This window comes from Scylla paramamosain, chromosome 1, assembly GCF_035594125.1.
Source record: "Scylla paramamosain isolate STU-SP2022 chromosome 1, ASM3559412v1, whole genome shotgun sequence".
Taxonomy (NCBI): domain Eukaryota; kingdom Metazoa; phylum Arthropoda; class Malacostraca; order Decapoda; family Portunidae; genus Scylla; species Scylla paramamosain.
The window spans coordinates 40,005,347-40,020,517 of NC_087151.1; the positions used below are offsets into that span (position 1 = coordinate 40,005,347).

Below are 15,171 nucleotides of genomic sequence, written 5' to 3' on the forward strand. Positions count from 1 at the left end.
ATCTCCCTCAAAGGCCTAGTTATATTAAATGTTGAAAAATACATGAAACCTTTTTATACTACAATATTATGATTCTGCTGGATGGTAGGTTAAAAAGTGTGATTGTGAATGTGTACCAAGGAAAGGTGACACTTTTCTTTGTCATGACGACTGCATTGGTCTGGAGTTACCCTGAATTTCAAAAAGTAGCTGAAAATTTTTGACATTATGATGAGGGTAGACAGAGGCCACGGGACAAAGGTCGTGTAGTACGTGTTTGCATATTCCCTGCGTGTCGTAAAAGGCAACTGATAAGAACGGCGCGAGGGATCAGGGGCCTCCTCCTCTGTGTGTTTGTTCCTGTAATGAGACGGGGCGTTGAATGGCGGAAGAGGCGCTCAGTTTTTCCCGAACCTTGATGTAGGCACCTTGTCTCAACCGTCCTTCTTGTATGACCGTGCAAAAGACTTTAAAATGCTCTGAATATTAACGAAAGGCGACCATAGAAATGAAAGGGTTAAGAGAGCTCGGTATATGGATGGGTGATTGAGAAGAGTAGGAATTGATGCGTTGCAGTTTACTTTTGCGCAAGACAGAAGTGCGTCTGATCAAAGACAGCTTCAAGAAAAGTTTACAAGGAAGAAAACCCAGTAGCATGTTGTATCCGTTGACCAGTAAAAAAAATATTTGATAGGATGTCGATGGAGAATTTTTTTTGCTGATACGCAGGAAAGTCATTGCACCCCTATTGTATCTGTTATGAAGTAGTGGCAGAGTGAAAAGCATGAAAAGCTCTCGTCGATGGTACATACTTTCTCACTGAACCCAGTTTGATGTGCTGTATTAATGGCATATAAAAAAAAAAAAAAATGGATATAGTTTTAGTACGTTTGTCGGAATAATGATGAGGAGCAAGCAGCAGCAGCAGTAGATTGTAGCGATGGTGATTGTGAGATGAGTATCAGTACATAACAAACTATCACCAGCAGTTATAAATTATAACTGCTGGTGATAGTTTGTTATGTACTGATACTCATGGCGGCTCGTCAATAGGGACTGCGAGACTGCAGCCCCCCCAGTGGATTCCTAGGATTCACGAAAATAATGTTAATTTATTTATGTTTGACTATCATTCACATGAAAACACCATTTCTCATATGTTTATATGAAAAAAAAAATACTGCAAAACAATGAAGAAGTAGGGAAATTATTTACTATTTAATGATACGAAAGCGGGGAGAAATGGGGGGGAGGCTTCCCGGGCGGAATGGCGAGTGTGGACTGCGTCCAGCGCAGTCTTGTCTCGGCCGTTGTTGTTGTTAGGTAAGTGTTCTTGCGTCGGTCTTATTTTCGATCGTGTTTTTCAATTTGTCAGGGAATATTTTTTAAATATTATTGATCAGTGATGGCTTGTGCTCAATCTTGATTATCATAGATGGTGTAAAATCACTGAAACATCGCATAAAATAGTTTTTTTTTTCTTTTCCCAGGTAGGCCTAGCAGTATTTTGCAAAATGGCACAAGAAGCAAAGACGGTTTCTGCATTGAAAGAACTTGCACTTGCCATGATTTCAATAGAGAAGATTTCTATGAATAATATGCCAGGTTTAAATGAAAAAGTTATTGATCTGTTTGCACAAAACAGGAACAGAAGAATGGACTTCCTTTTCAAATAGTCTAAGCCAGCACTAAGGAAGTCAAGCATTTACTGTTAGGATAAGACCTAAAGAATTAAATAATTATCTATCTATCTTTATAATCTATCAATCAATGGTATGTTAAGCAATAACAATAAAAGCATTTAAGATTTTATTTGTCTGAATGTGAGACAGCTCCCCCATCAGTAACAGTCACGAGCCGCCAGAAACGAGTCAGTCAAGGTTACCTTGACTGACTCGTTTCTATTATAACTTATAATAGAAACGAAAAATGTTACAGTGATAGAAATAGAATGAAGAAAACAAAAGATCTCGTAAAATAAATATAAGATCTGCTGATGCATTTTGTTGTAAGTTGATCTGCGACATTTTCGTTTTCATGTCTGCCGTCTTTACGTAGGTGCCTCGGGGTATTATCTGATTTTTTTTTTTTTCATGAAATATTGATATCTCTCTCTCTCTCTCTCTCTCTCTCTCTCTCTCTCTTTCTCTCTCTCTCTCTCTCTCTCTCTCTCTCTTTCTCTCTCTCTCTCTGTGTGTGTGTGTGTGTGTAGTGGGCGAGGTTGCCAATGAAATGCTCAACTTGAAGCTTCCTTTCTTCCCAGTGTTGCGGTGAGTAGCGAGAAAAGTCCAGCTCTTCTTTGGTCCAGGTTTGGGTACGGCAGTAGTGTTCCGTAACATTTATATATTTATTTTGGCTTTTATTTTGCAAGCACCATTGAACCGCTATGTAAGATTGTTTACTTCCATTACATCCAACTTAATGAAGCTTAAGGTCCTTCACTCTCGTTTCACCAATACTTAAGCTTTGGTAGAACTCAGATACTGGCCGAGCTATTGTGTTTTCCTTTCCACTGCATTATCTTTGTTGGTTTTCGCGGAAATGAAGAATAATTGGTTATCGAATCCTGCTCGGCCCAATATGCTTCACTGTGTTAAGTAAAGGGGAAACATTTTTGCTCTTCATTTCTGACATTTTTATTTTATTGAAGAAATATTTATTCACTGCACATATGATGTACATTTTTTTTCCGAACTCTTTCTCGTGTATTTATAGTCGTTGCTCCGAAATTTTATCAGTAACACTCGTTTCTACCGTACTATCCATTTATACTGATGGTCTGTTATTGTCCTTTTTTGTTTCGTAATTCTCTCTCTCTCTCTCTCTCTCTCTCTCTCTCTCTCTCTCTCTCTCTCTCTCTCTCTCTCTCTGTGTGTGTGTGTGTGTGTGTGTGTGAACCCAGACATTCTGTGCTGTAGCAAGGCTGGACGTGACTGGCGCATGAATAGCTGATGAATGACCAGAATACACAGTGAGGCTTTTTTCAGTGTCCTAAACGATATGTAGGACCTTTTGCATTACTTTCAGGAGACAGACATTTCATCTTTTCCTCTCAAAAAAACGTTACTTCCTCTCGTATTTTCCTCGGCATTCTTTTTGGATTTGCGCGAAAGAAAAACGTAATAAATTTAGTTGACAAAGGTTTCTGTCTTTGCAGGAACTTTTGGAGCGTCGCCTGGGCGTGTACTCCCACAAGATTAACGTGCACCCAGGCTACCCTGTTCGGGACCTGCTGGTCGACGTCACCATCCACGAGACGCGAGACATCAACGTGGTGGAGGTGAAGAAGGTTCCCGGCGGTCCGCTCTTCAGGGACGCTGGTAGGTGGCACCCATGATGCAGACCCGTATTCAGAAACGCTTTGCTTTCTCACCATGACCATTTTCAAAGGCCTCATAGATGACTATCCGGGTTCTCAGGAATATTTTCTGTTAATAATGAATGCTTTTGTGGAGATCTGTCACTAGAACCATAATATATATATATATATATATATATATATATATATATATATATATATATATATATATATATATATATATATATATATATATATATATATATATATATATATATATATATATATATATATAATCTGTCATTTTAACTAGAGGCTTTTAAAAGTAGTGAAGATACGTCGCAGAAATGTTTCAGAATACGGTCAATACCTGACAGTAATGCTTGTGAGTTGTCAGCCTCCGTGTGCCAATGCTGTTTGTGGAGTGTCACATTCCTTTTGGCACCTCTGGCACCTCCGTGGGTCTCTCTCTCTCTCTCTCTCTCTCTCTCTCTCTCTCTCTCTCTTGAACTAAGCTGGTGTCCCTCATACATTGGAAAAAAATAATAATCGTTAAAGTGTGTTGTTTCTTTAGTGCTGGAAAATCTATTGGAAACTGACGGGTTTGAAAAAAGTAATCATATTAATTTCCATGATGAAATTATTTAGTGTATAGGTAGAACATCACCATCTTCAACCTCTATGATTCCACTGCAAGACTTAGAATGTCCACACACACTGGATTTCTTGTCTCCCGTGTTCAGGTGCCTCTCGATTTTTCCTGTACGAACCCTATGTATTTTTCTCCAATAATATTTCTGAAAACTATCTGGTGAGTTTGGAAAGAAGGGTACATGTAGTCCCTTCGGGCGCAGGAGTTTTAATGGAATACGTGGATATAAGGCGAGAAGGCATGGTTATTACTTTCTTGATCTCGTGTAGTATTTCACCTTCACGCCAGGATCCCCTAAGGCTTGGGGCGTTGCGTGGGGTGCAACGGACCCAGCAGAACACACCAGCTGCACGCCAGGACGGACCGTGAGTTTGTAGAAAAAGTGATGATGATAATACAAAATTATGAGGATGAGAAGAACAAGGAAGAGGAGGAGGATTAAGAAGGAAGAGGAGGAGGAATACAAAGGAAAGCTAAACAGCAACAGACCTTTTGGTCCTTGCAAGGCTGTTTGGTAACTATTTATAACTAGCTACAGGGAAGAGAGACAGGACAGCACAGCAGAGGAGGAATACAAAGGAAAGCCAAACAACAGTAAACCTTTTGGTCCTTGCAAGGCTGCTTGGTAACTACAAACTAGCTACAGGGAAGAGAGACAGGACAGAACAGCAGAGGGCTCCTCCCCGTCCACCACTCCCTCCAGCTTGCACTGGCATGAAAATATTTGGGAAAAGTACCATGCAATATGGAAAAACTGACATAGAATTTCCATAGGAAAAGGTGAAAGGAAGCTCTACTATTCACCATACGGTGAACTCTATACGTCTATATGAAAAATGAACTCAATTTATAATAAAATTGGTATCTGTAAAATAAATATTTAAATAAGGGGAATGAAGGGGGGTAGAGGAGGGGATTTCATTAGCATATGTGTGAAACAATGTCTCAGCCAATCAAAAAAAAAATTAAATCAGCCAATAGGTAGGTTGTATTCTGCAAGGCTGGAGGGAAGAGCTTGATTTTGAATCAGTCTTAGAAGCTGGCTCAGCATGGTGACTGAGTGCAATTACTTTAAGGCGATAAGAAAATTTCACAGCAGTAATGAAGCTTAGCCACCTCCAGTGCTTCCCACTGAGGACTCCAGTGATGAGGAAATACCAGAGTATCATTAAGGTAGGTTAGGTTCTGTTAGGTTTAGTTAGATTAAATTAGTTTAGGTTTAGTTAGATTAGGTTAGGTTTAGTTAGGTTAAATATAGTTAGATTAGGTTTTGTTTAGCTTCGTTTTTTTTTTCATTGTCATGTGTGAAGACAAAACTACATTTTTCTGGTAGATTTTTTTTTTTTTTTTTTTTTATGAATCTGATTGTTTTCACTTCAGATCATTGGTTTGCATGTGTGTGGGGAAGTATTAAGAAAAAAAATGTTGATTTGTGGTGGAAACAGTTACTAGATTTATTCAAAGCACACCAAAATCAACAGGAAAATGTAGTTTCATCCAAAAATGTTAAACAGGTGCACATATAAATTTATTGAAATACTGTTGTTTCAGATATTTTTCCTTCAGAGTAGTCTACTGCTGGTCATGAGAGAGAGAGAGAGAGAGAGAGAGAGAGAGAGAGAGAGAGAGAGAGAGAGAGAGAGAGAGAGAGTTACATCACCTGATCAACAAACACAATACATCTAACTTTGAGGTTCACCACACAAGATTCCTGGAGATCGTGCTTACAAGTCATCAAAATTATGAAACACTGGATCAAATAATTATTTTCCGACATAAGTGATGTACAGGCATTAAATGTTTGGTAAGCCTAAATGAAACTCGCATAATACCGTAAGATGAGAAGCTTCAGTCTCAAGGGAGTGAAGAGACCTTTCTTTGAATGATCCCAATTACATAGATGAAGTATAATTATAGTAACAAAGTGGAGAAAGCTGGTGAAATCTTTCTGTGAAGCTAATGACACCTTGTGTATGGAGAATTACAATAACAGAGTGTAGAAAGTTGCCCATGTCCTTTCTGTGAAGCTGATGATGCTGTATGGATGAAGACAAATACACTAAACAGATTGGCAGCCTAAAAAGAGTAAAGGAAAGCAAAGTAGATAAAGAATCAAATGTAGACATGATGTAAAAAGTTTTGACGGACCTGGAATAAACTTGACATGGAGATGAGTGAAGCTTGGGGGAAATCTCTTTTCAACACAGGAACATAAGAAAATAAGGGAAGGTGCAAGAAGCCATCAGATCTACACATGGCAGTCCCTGTCTGAAACATACCCATCTATTTCCACCAATCATCACCATCCATAAATTTGTCTAATATTTTAAAGATCCCTAATGACTCAGCACTAAGTCCTGTAGTAAAATCATGCAAACTGTTCATAGTGATTGCTGGTCCTTGAAAAAATAATGCAATGTTTCTACTTTTGAAGAATTGTTTTGATTTAAGGATAAGGGGGAGAGAGAGAGAGAGAGAGAGAGAGAGTAGCAGTGTTTAATGGAAAAAATAACTTATATATTACTGCCACATTAATCCATTACTGAAGCCAACACTTCCTATAAAAAAAATAGTACAAAAATAATACAACTCCTTCCTTCCAACAGTGGCAACGTGGCGGGAAGGACTGAAGACCGCTCGCCTGCGGTTTCACCCCAACCATGAGGGGATTCCCGCGGATGGGGTGTTGCATGGCCAGCTGGAGGTGCAGTATGATGTGATGCGAGCCCTGGATGCTGGCGACGTGCAGGTTTGTGGTTTTAACTCATAATATACAAGGTCCAATGTGCATTTGTGTGGTTCTCTCTCAATATCTAATAATCTCTCAAGTTTGTGCATCTTCATCTTCACAATCATCTCTTCTGTTGCTGGCCTGTTTCAGATATCTGTTCCTGGAGGCTGATGATAAATGGTTTTGTGATTCTAACTCCCTATATTATAGTATATACTGTACATAGGATAAATGATCTCTTCGGATATCCAAAAATTACTTTTCCCTTCATTGATTTATCGATAACACCAATAGTTTTGGTTCCAAACTAACGACAGTCGATAATTTTAGTTTTTTGGAACATGAGCATGTTGAAGTTTTAAACTTTCAAAATCAAATGTAGCTATTTTGCTTAGAACATTACTTGTCATTAGTGAAGAGACAGGATTTAAGTTTTTTTTTTTCTAAGATTTTTCTAAGTTTTACAAGATAAAACATAAAAATAAAGATTTAGATTTATTGATTTTCTTATTTAAAATATCAATATCATTATCACTAGTACTGGAATTTTGGATTTATTGATTTATCAGTTATTGGCAATAAATTTATTGCCAGCTATCGATTAATTATCAATTATCAATGAAAAGGTTATCATGTCAATTTATCAGTTATCATGATAATTTTTTTTGTTATTGCTCCCAGCTGTGAGTATATATTATAGCTTTGCCTCAACACCTCTTTCTCCTGTCTTATCCTCTCCATCTCCTGCTGTTTGCTCCTTTCCTCCTCCAGCTGTCACTTCAACACTTCTCCACTTCCTGCTGCCACCTCATTCTCTCCTGGCAATGCCTCATCATCCTTCCTCTCTTTCTTCTCTGCTTTGCTAACTTCAGCTTTCTCTGGTATCTCATTCTTGTAGTTCTGTCAGGATCCAAGTTGGTACACACTCCTCTTCACTTCCATCTCTTCTATTGCTAGTTTATTGTGAATATCTGTTCTTTAATAGAGAAAGTCATGTGTATGTTTGTGTTTGCTTAATTGGCCTGGATTTCAGTCAATTAAGTGCACATTAATGTCCTATTTGTGTTTATTATTAAAGTTTTAGAAGGCATGAACATTCTTAGCTGACATTATCTTCACTTCCAAATAATGCCATGCTAGATTTATTAACAATGTATAGTATTTTTAAACCTCAGTTTGTAAAAATGCCTTTATTCTTCCATGTTCCATTGAGTGTGTTCATCCAGTTATGAGGTGGACTGTGCAACTATTCCCATTTTTTTCACTACAGTCTGTTCATGATGTGACATTTTGGACCTCCTGCTTCAGGTTGTGGATGGGTATTTTGTGCACTTCTTTGCGCCCTCTGACCTGCAGTACACACCCAAGCACATCACCTTTCTGATCGACGTGTCAGGCTCCATGCATGGCAACAAACTGATGCAGGTGAGCTACTACTTGCAACATAAGAACATAAAGGAAGCTGCAAGAACCTCTGACACCTACTTGTGACAATCCCTGCATGAAGCATACCTACCTATTTCCACCTGTCATCCTTGTCCATGAATCTATCTCTTTCATGCAGATTTTCATTGTACATTGCAATACATAAATAAAATTTCTCTCTCTCTCTCTCTCTCTCTCTCTCTCTCTCTCTCTCTCTCTCTCTCTCTCTCTCTCTCTCTCTCTCTCTCTCTCTCTCTCTCTCTCTCTCTCTCTCTCTCTCTCTCTCTCTCTCTCTCTCTCTCTCTCTCTCTCTCTCTCTCTCTCTCTCATTATTTTTCTTCTCTTGCCTCCTTTTCCTCCTCTTCCTTCTCTTCCTCCCATTTCTTTTCTATCTCCAATATCTACACTCTAAAAAAAAAAATACAAAGGAGTACAAAGAAGATCCAAATAGCAATAGACATTGAGATCATTAAATGGCTGCCCCAGTAACTCACTCTCATTATTTTATGCTATTATTATAGTGGGAAAAGGAAGAGGAGGAGGAGAGAGAGGGTTGGGGATTGAATGTGGATTCATGCCCAAAAGCTGTGAAATCCTTGGGGGCTGGCCAGATTCCCCACTGGACAATTTTCCCCCTGACATTTTTCCCCCCTGAGACAGTTCCCCATGGACACACTCCCCCTGGACACATTCACCCTGGATATATTCCTCCCTGGAAACATTCCCCCCCTGGATATATTCCCCCCTGGACATATCCCCTTCTCAACATTCTACCCTGTGGACATCCCCTCCCTACATTCATTCACCTCTTCTCATCCCTTGCCTCAGACAGTTGAGCTACTGTTCCAGTACTTAAACTATCACCTGCCAAGGCAGTGCTGCATTGTTTATTGGGACTATAGTTCAGATATTGCTGTTAACAGAATCAGTGAAAAGAAATACCTGACATGAAAGGCAGGGTTCACTTCCAAAGGAGCCAGTATCACTTAGAGGATTACACATTCCTGATGAATGGAGGAGGAGGAGGAGGAGGAAGAGTGAGGACTGAGGAGGAGGAAGAGAAGAACAACAAAAGCAAAACAAGAAGCGACACACACACACACACACACACACACACACACACACATATATATGTATATCTATAAATTTACCCATTTAAATAGAGAGAGAGAGAGAGAGAGAGAGAGAGAGAGAGAGAGAGAGAGAGAGAGAGAGAGAGAGAGAGAGAGAGAGAGAATGTATGGGAGGGTAAATGGAGAGGGGGATAAGAGGGGGACACTCTGATCATGGTAAGGGACAAGGCATGGACCAGATGGGAAAGGTCAAGTGGGTGGAGTTCAAGGTTTAGTTTTGGGGGGTGTTGAACCAGTCACAAGAAAACAAGCCTTCACCAGATGGGAGTGACAGGTATTGCTACTGAGTAAATATATAGTCCTGGAGTGCCAGACGGTTTACTTCTGATAGGTGCAAATGTTTTTCATCTAAAGTCTTTCATGGCTAAAAAATTTCTCATCTTCAGATCAGTTTCTCATTATAATGAAGTACCCAAGGGACCAATTACATATGTTGAACCTTTCTTTGACTATTACATGCTTTTTCAGGTGAAGGAAGCTCTACAGCACATCTTGACAGAGCTCAACCAAGGTGACACCTTCAACATCATCCGCTTCTCAGCCATAACTCACAAGCTGGGCACCATGCGATACACAGGCACTGCTGTCAGGAAAGCCAGAAAGTACATCAACAGCCTTGAAGTTGAAGGAGGGACAAATATTGATGGCGGCCTTAAGGTCTGTTCACATTTCTTTATCCATATTCACTTATACAGTCTCAGTTTCTGCTATAGTTTATATATATATATATATATATATATATATATATATATATATATATATATATATATATATATATATATATATATATATATATATATATATATATATATATATATAGACACACACACACACACACACACACCCCACATAGAGTAGTGGTTAGCACGCTTGGCTCACAACCAAGAAGGCCCGGGTTCAAATCCTGGGCGCAGCGAGGCAAATGGGCAAGCCTCTTAAGGTGTAGTCCCTGTTCACCTAGCAGCAAGTATGTACAGGATATAACCTGAGTGGTTGTGACCTTGTCCCGGTGTGTGGTGTGTCAGTGGTCTCAGTCCTACCCAAAGATCGGTCACTATGAGCTCTGAGCTCTTGCCGTAGGGGAACGGCTGGCTGGGTGACCAGCAGACAACCATAGGCGAATCACACACACACACACACACACACACACACACACACACACACACACACACACACACACACACACACACACACACACACACACACACACACACACACACACACACACACACACACACACACACACACACACACACACACACACACACACACACACACACACACACACACACACACACTGTTATGAAGACACAGTAATACCTAGGTGGTAAATGGGGAGAGGAGAACAGTACGTGAGTATAGTTATCCTGTCTCTAGGAAAGTTTGGTTGGTTTGTTTACACAACAAAAATGGTGGAGGGTGGCACCCCAAAAGAAGGTTTTACTGGTGAAGAAAGAGAACTATAAATTATAGACTGCAGTGTAGAAAAATTTTCTATATGGAAGAAATGATGGACAAGTTATTGGAGAGAATAAAGGCATTGGAAGCACATCAGAAGGAGACAGGTGAGGAGTTGGTGACTATTACAGCAAAGTTGATAAAGATGGAAGATAAAAATGAGAAGTTAAAGGTGGAAAATTACTGTTTAAAGAAACAAATAAAGGAAAAGTAGAAACCATTCAGAAAGGAAATGAGGAAATAAAGGCAAGTGTAAAGAATGCAGAAATGAGGCAAAATAAGTGGTTAAATGAATGTAAATTTGAAGAATCACTAAAGAAAATAATAGAACAACAAGAAAATGAGAAACGAAACCTCAGACAGAAAATGGTAAATGTTATTAAAGAAGAGAAAAAGTTAGTGAGAGACACTGTATATAAACAAGTAATTGTATTTGGTTTAAAGGAAGAGAAATAATAAACAGAATTCAAAGAGAGGAAAAGAAAAGAACCTGTTGAATAAGTTACTGAAGAAAGTGACGAATGAAACAGCCAGGTAGTAAAGCAAGTGGAAGAGTTCCATAGAATTGGGAAATATGAAGAAGAAAAAATGAGACCCATGGGAATTAGGTTTCCAACACAGGTACAAGCAGAAGTAATTAATGGGTCTTGGAGATGAAGAATATAGGAATGTATGGATAAACAGAAATATGGATGAGACTGAAAGGTTGAAGCAAAAAGAGCTAGTAAATGAGGTTAAACAAAAAAAAGAACAATGAATGGAGGAGGAGGAGAAGAAGAAGTTTTCTGGAGACTAAGAGATGTGAGAATAAAGAAATGGTACATCAAAAAGTAAGGTATGTTATACTAATGTAAATGGATAGATGTCAACTAAAATGGAATTAATTGAATTGTTAAACAGAACCACACCAGATGTTGCATTGTGTGAGACAAAAATGGAAAAATTAATGGGGAACTCCTGACATTGGTGATGATAAATATGATTTATGGATGAAAAATGAAAATGACAAGGGAGGAGGGGGAGTGATCATTCTGACTAAAAAATGTGTTAAAGTGGAGAAGGTAATAAAAAAGTGAAGACAAGTCTGAAATTCTACAAGTGATGATTAGAAGTGGAAATGGAAGGATAATGAATTATGTAGGAGTGTATGTGTCACCTATGACCAATGCTTGGTTAAAAGGTCATGAAGAGATGTTGGTAGATGTGTTAAAAAGCCTTGAAAAAATAGTGATGGAAAGTAGTGATATAGTTATTGTTGGTGATTTTAATTGTAAAAAGATAAATTTGGAGACACTGACAACTAGTGGAAGTGAGAATTCATGGAGTAATAGACTATTAAACTACCGTAGGTGGTGGAAAACTTGATGACTCAATGGGTTGATTGTGATACAAGATTTATTGGAGGAGATAAACCATCAAGACTTATTTAGTGTTTACCAAGGACATGGAAATTATTGAAGCTATACACTATGATAGCCCTCTAGGTAAAAGTGATCATGTATTGATGGAATTTAATTTGAAAAATGTAAATGTAATCATTGATGAAAATTATAAGGTGAAAAGATTTAAATATAGTAAAGCTGACTTTGAAAAATTAAGAAAGTACTGTATTGCTGTGGACTGGAAAGACTTTGAAGATGCAGAAGATGTTTGGAAAAATGGGATGAATTTATAAGGATATACAATTCTGCTGTGGAGAAATTTATACCTAGTGGAGGAGCAAGTTTAGAAAGGGTAAAGAATGATTCAATACAAAATGCAAAGAGGCTAGAAATTGTAAGTCAAATGCTTGGAACAGATGGAAGAAGAGGAAAACTGAGAATAGATGGGAGGAATATATTGATGTTAAAAAGTACATTGAGATAATAAGAATGGAGAGAAGAAACTATGAAAGAGATATAATAGATAAGTGTATAAATGAACCCAAACTACTCTTTAGGCATATTAATGGGATGAAGAAGAAGAAAGGTGTATCAAGATTGAAAGTTGAAGGAAAAATCTATGAGTATGCAGAGGACATGGCAGAGGTTGGGAACAATAGTTTCAGATTGGTATTTACTGTGGAAGGGGAGTTTGATGCTGGAAGGGATAAGTTGGTGAGGAATACAGTAAGTACAGTCCCACTCAGTTATGAGGAAATACTTAAGACAATGGAAGAACTTGATGTAAATAAAGCAACTGGACCATATGGAGTATCAAACTGTATATTGAAGGAATGTAGAGAACAACTGTCTGATAAAATTCACAGTCTAGTGATGAAATCACTATCACAGGGAAGAGTACCAATAGTTTGGAAGAGAGCAAATATTATACCAATATTCAAAGGAGGAAATAAGGAAAACCCACTAAATTATAGACTGGTGTCCTTGACTCGTTTTGTAGGAAAACTGTGTGAAAGAACAATAAAGGAAAGGTGGATGGAACATTTGGAAAGAGATAAAGTTTTGGTAAATTGTCAGTTTGGATTTAGGAGGGGAAGATCATGCTCCATGAACTTATTGTCCTTTTATTCAAGGGTAGTCAATATTGTGCAGGAGAGAGATGGATGGGTGGATGGTGTCTGCCTATTCTTGAAGAAAACGTTTGATAAAGTATCACAATGAAGATTGCTATGGAAGATAAAAAATTATGGAAAAATTGGAGGAAGACTGCTGGAGTGGCTGGAGGATTATCTGGATGATAGAGAGATGAGAACTGTAATACAAGACCAAAATTCATCTTGGCTGAAAGTAACTAGTGGTGTTCCACAGGGGTCAATGTTGGGACCAATAATGTTTATAATATATGTGAACGACATAAATGAAGAAATAGATAATTATATGAACTTATTTGCAGATAATGCTAAGCTGATGAGAAGGATAGAAAATGTAAATGACTGTATGGTACTGCTAGATGATTTAAATAAGATAAATAGATGGAGTAAATCTTGGCAAATGGAATTCAATTTAAGTAAATGTAAAGTAATGGAGTTTGGTAAGAGTAAGAAGAGAATACAATATCATTATGAGATGGATGGTGTGAAGTTAAAGAAGTCAAAAGAGGAAGTGGATTTGGGAGTAACAGTTACTGAAAATTTGACTCCTGACATACACATTGATAAAATTACTGGAGAGACAATGAATTTGTTGAAAAGAGTAAAAATGGCATTCTCATAATTGGATGAAAGAATGATAAAAAAGTTGATTTCCATGATAAGACCAAGATCGGAATATGTGGCAGTGGTGTGGTCTCCTCGTACTATGAGGAATATTGTAAAATTTGATATAGTACAAAGAGCAGTCACTAAGGTGGTTCCTGAGTTGAGCAAGTCAACCTATGAAGAAAGATTAAAAATGTTGGAAATTCCTACCCTTGAAAATAGAAGAGAGAGAGGAGATTTAATAAACATGTACAGAATGATAAATGGTATGGAAAATGTGGACAAAAATTTTTTTATAAATTTAGACACACAGAATACAAGGGGACACAGTAAGAAGCTGAAGAAAGTTAACCATAGAAGAGACATCAATAAGTATAGCTTTCCTCATAGAAATGTGAACAAATAGAATGAAATCAGTAAAGATGTTGTCAGTGCCATAACTGTCCATGCTTTTAAGACCAAACTGGATAGATATAGAGACAGGATACTATGAAATTACTCCCCTCCTGTGAACCACAACTAAGTAAATACAACTAGGTAAATACACACACACACACACACACACACACACACACACACACACACACACACACACACACACACACACACACACACACACACACAAACTCAGTGAAGACCTTGTCAATGCCAAAACTGTCCACGCTTTTAAGACCAAACTGGATAGATATAGAGATGGGATACTATGAGATTACTCCCTTCCCAAAAACCACAACTAGGTAAACACACACACACACACACACACACACACATATATTCATTTACTTATTTATTTCATTGTTATTATTATTTTTTTATTTATTTACTTCTATTGACATTATACATTATAATTCACAAATAAGTGTCATATATTTTCATACAAAGGCCTCAGCTCAAGTCTTAAAGTATGTCTTCAGTGTGTTTTTTCTTTAAGAAACACCCAAATTTTAATAATAAATACAGTCATTTGTCTGGAATTAAAATATACTAGTCATGTACCAGTTGATGCTTATGGCAGTATTACCTGTAGTATTATATGGTAAAGTGTTCGTGTAGTTTCTACAGCAATACAGTAAGTAGTATGAAGCACTTTTCAAAGTTCTTGCTACTAACATCTCCACATTTTGTTCTGATGTTAATCTTTTATTGTTCTCTTGCAGAAAACAATAATTTGTTATTATTTCTATTGCACACATATTTTGGTTTTATATAATAGTTTGCAGGTTTTCTTTGAAAATGTAAATTATTCAGTTCTCTTCTTCCAGGTTGTTTTATCTCAACACCATGGAGATCTGAAATCTTATTTATAGGATGTTTTATCTTTCATTATCCTGATGGCCTATGTTATCACTCAGACAT

At 37.7% G+C, this 15,171-nt stretch overlaps 1 protein-coding gene across 1 annotated transcript in view; it reads left to right on the forward strand.

Annotated features, from left to right (window-relative positions):
* Positions 1-15,171, forward strand: part of LOC135105480 (inter-alpha-trypsin inhibitor heavy chain H6-like) — a 181,651-nt gene that overhangs the window by 150,038 nt on the left and 16,442 nt on the right. The window contains exons 4-7 of the mRNA XM_064013609.1: positions 3,137-3,299; positions 6,536-6,678; positions 7,969-8,085; positions 9,687-9,875. Of these exons, the coding sequence (XP_063869679.1) occupies positions 3,137-3,299; positions 6,536-6,678; positions 7,969-8,085; positions 9,687-9,875 (612 nt within the window). The remainder of the gene's footprint in view (positions 1-3,136; positions 3,300-6,535; positions 6,679-7,968; positions 8,086-9,686; positions 9,876-15,171) is intronic.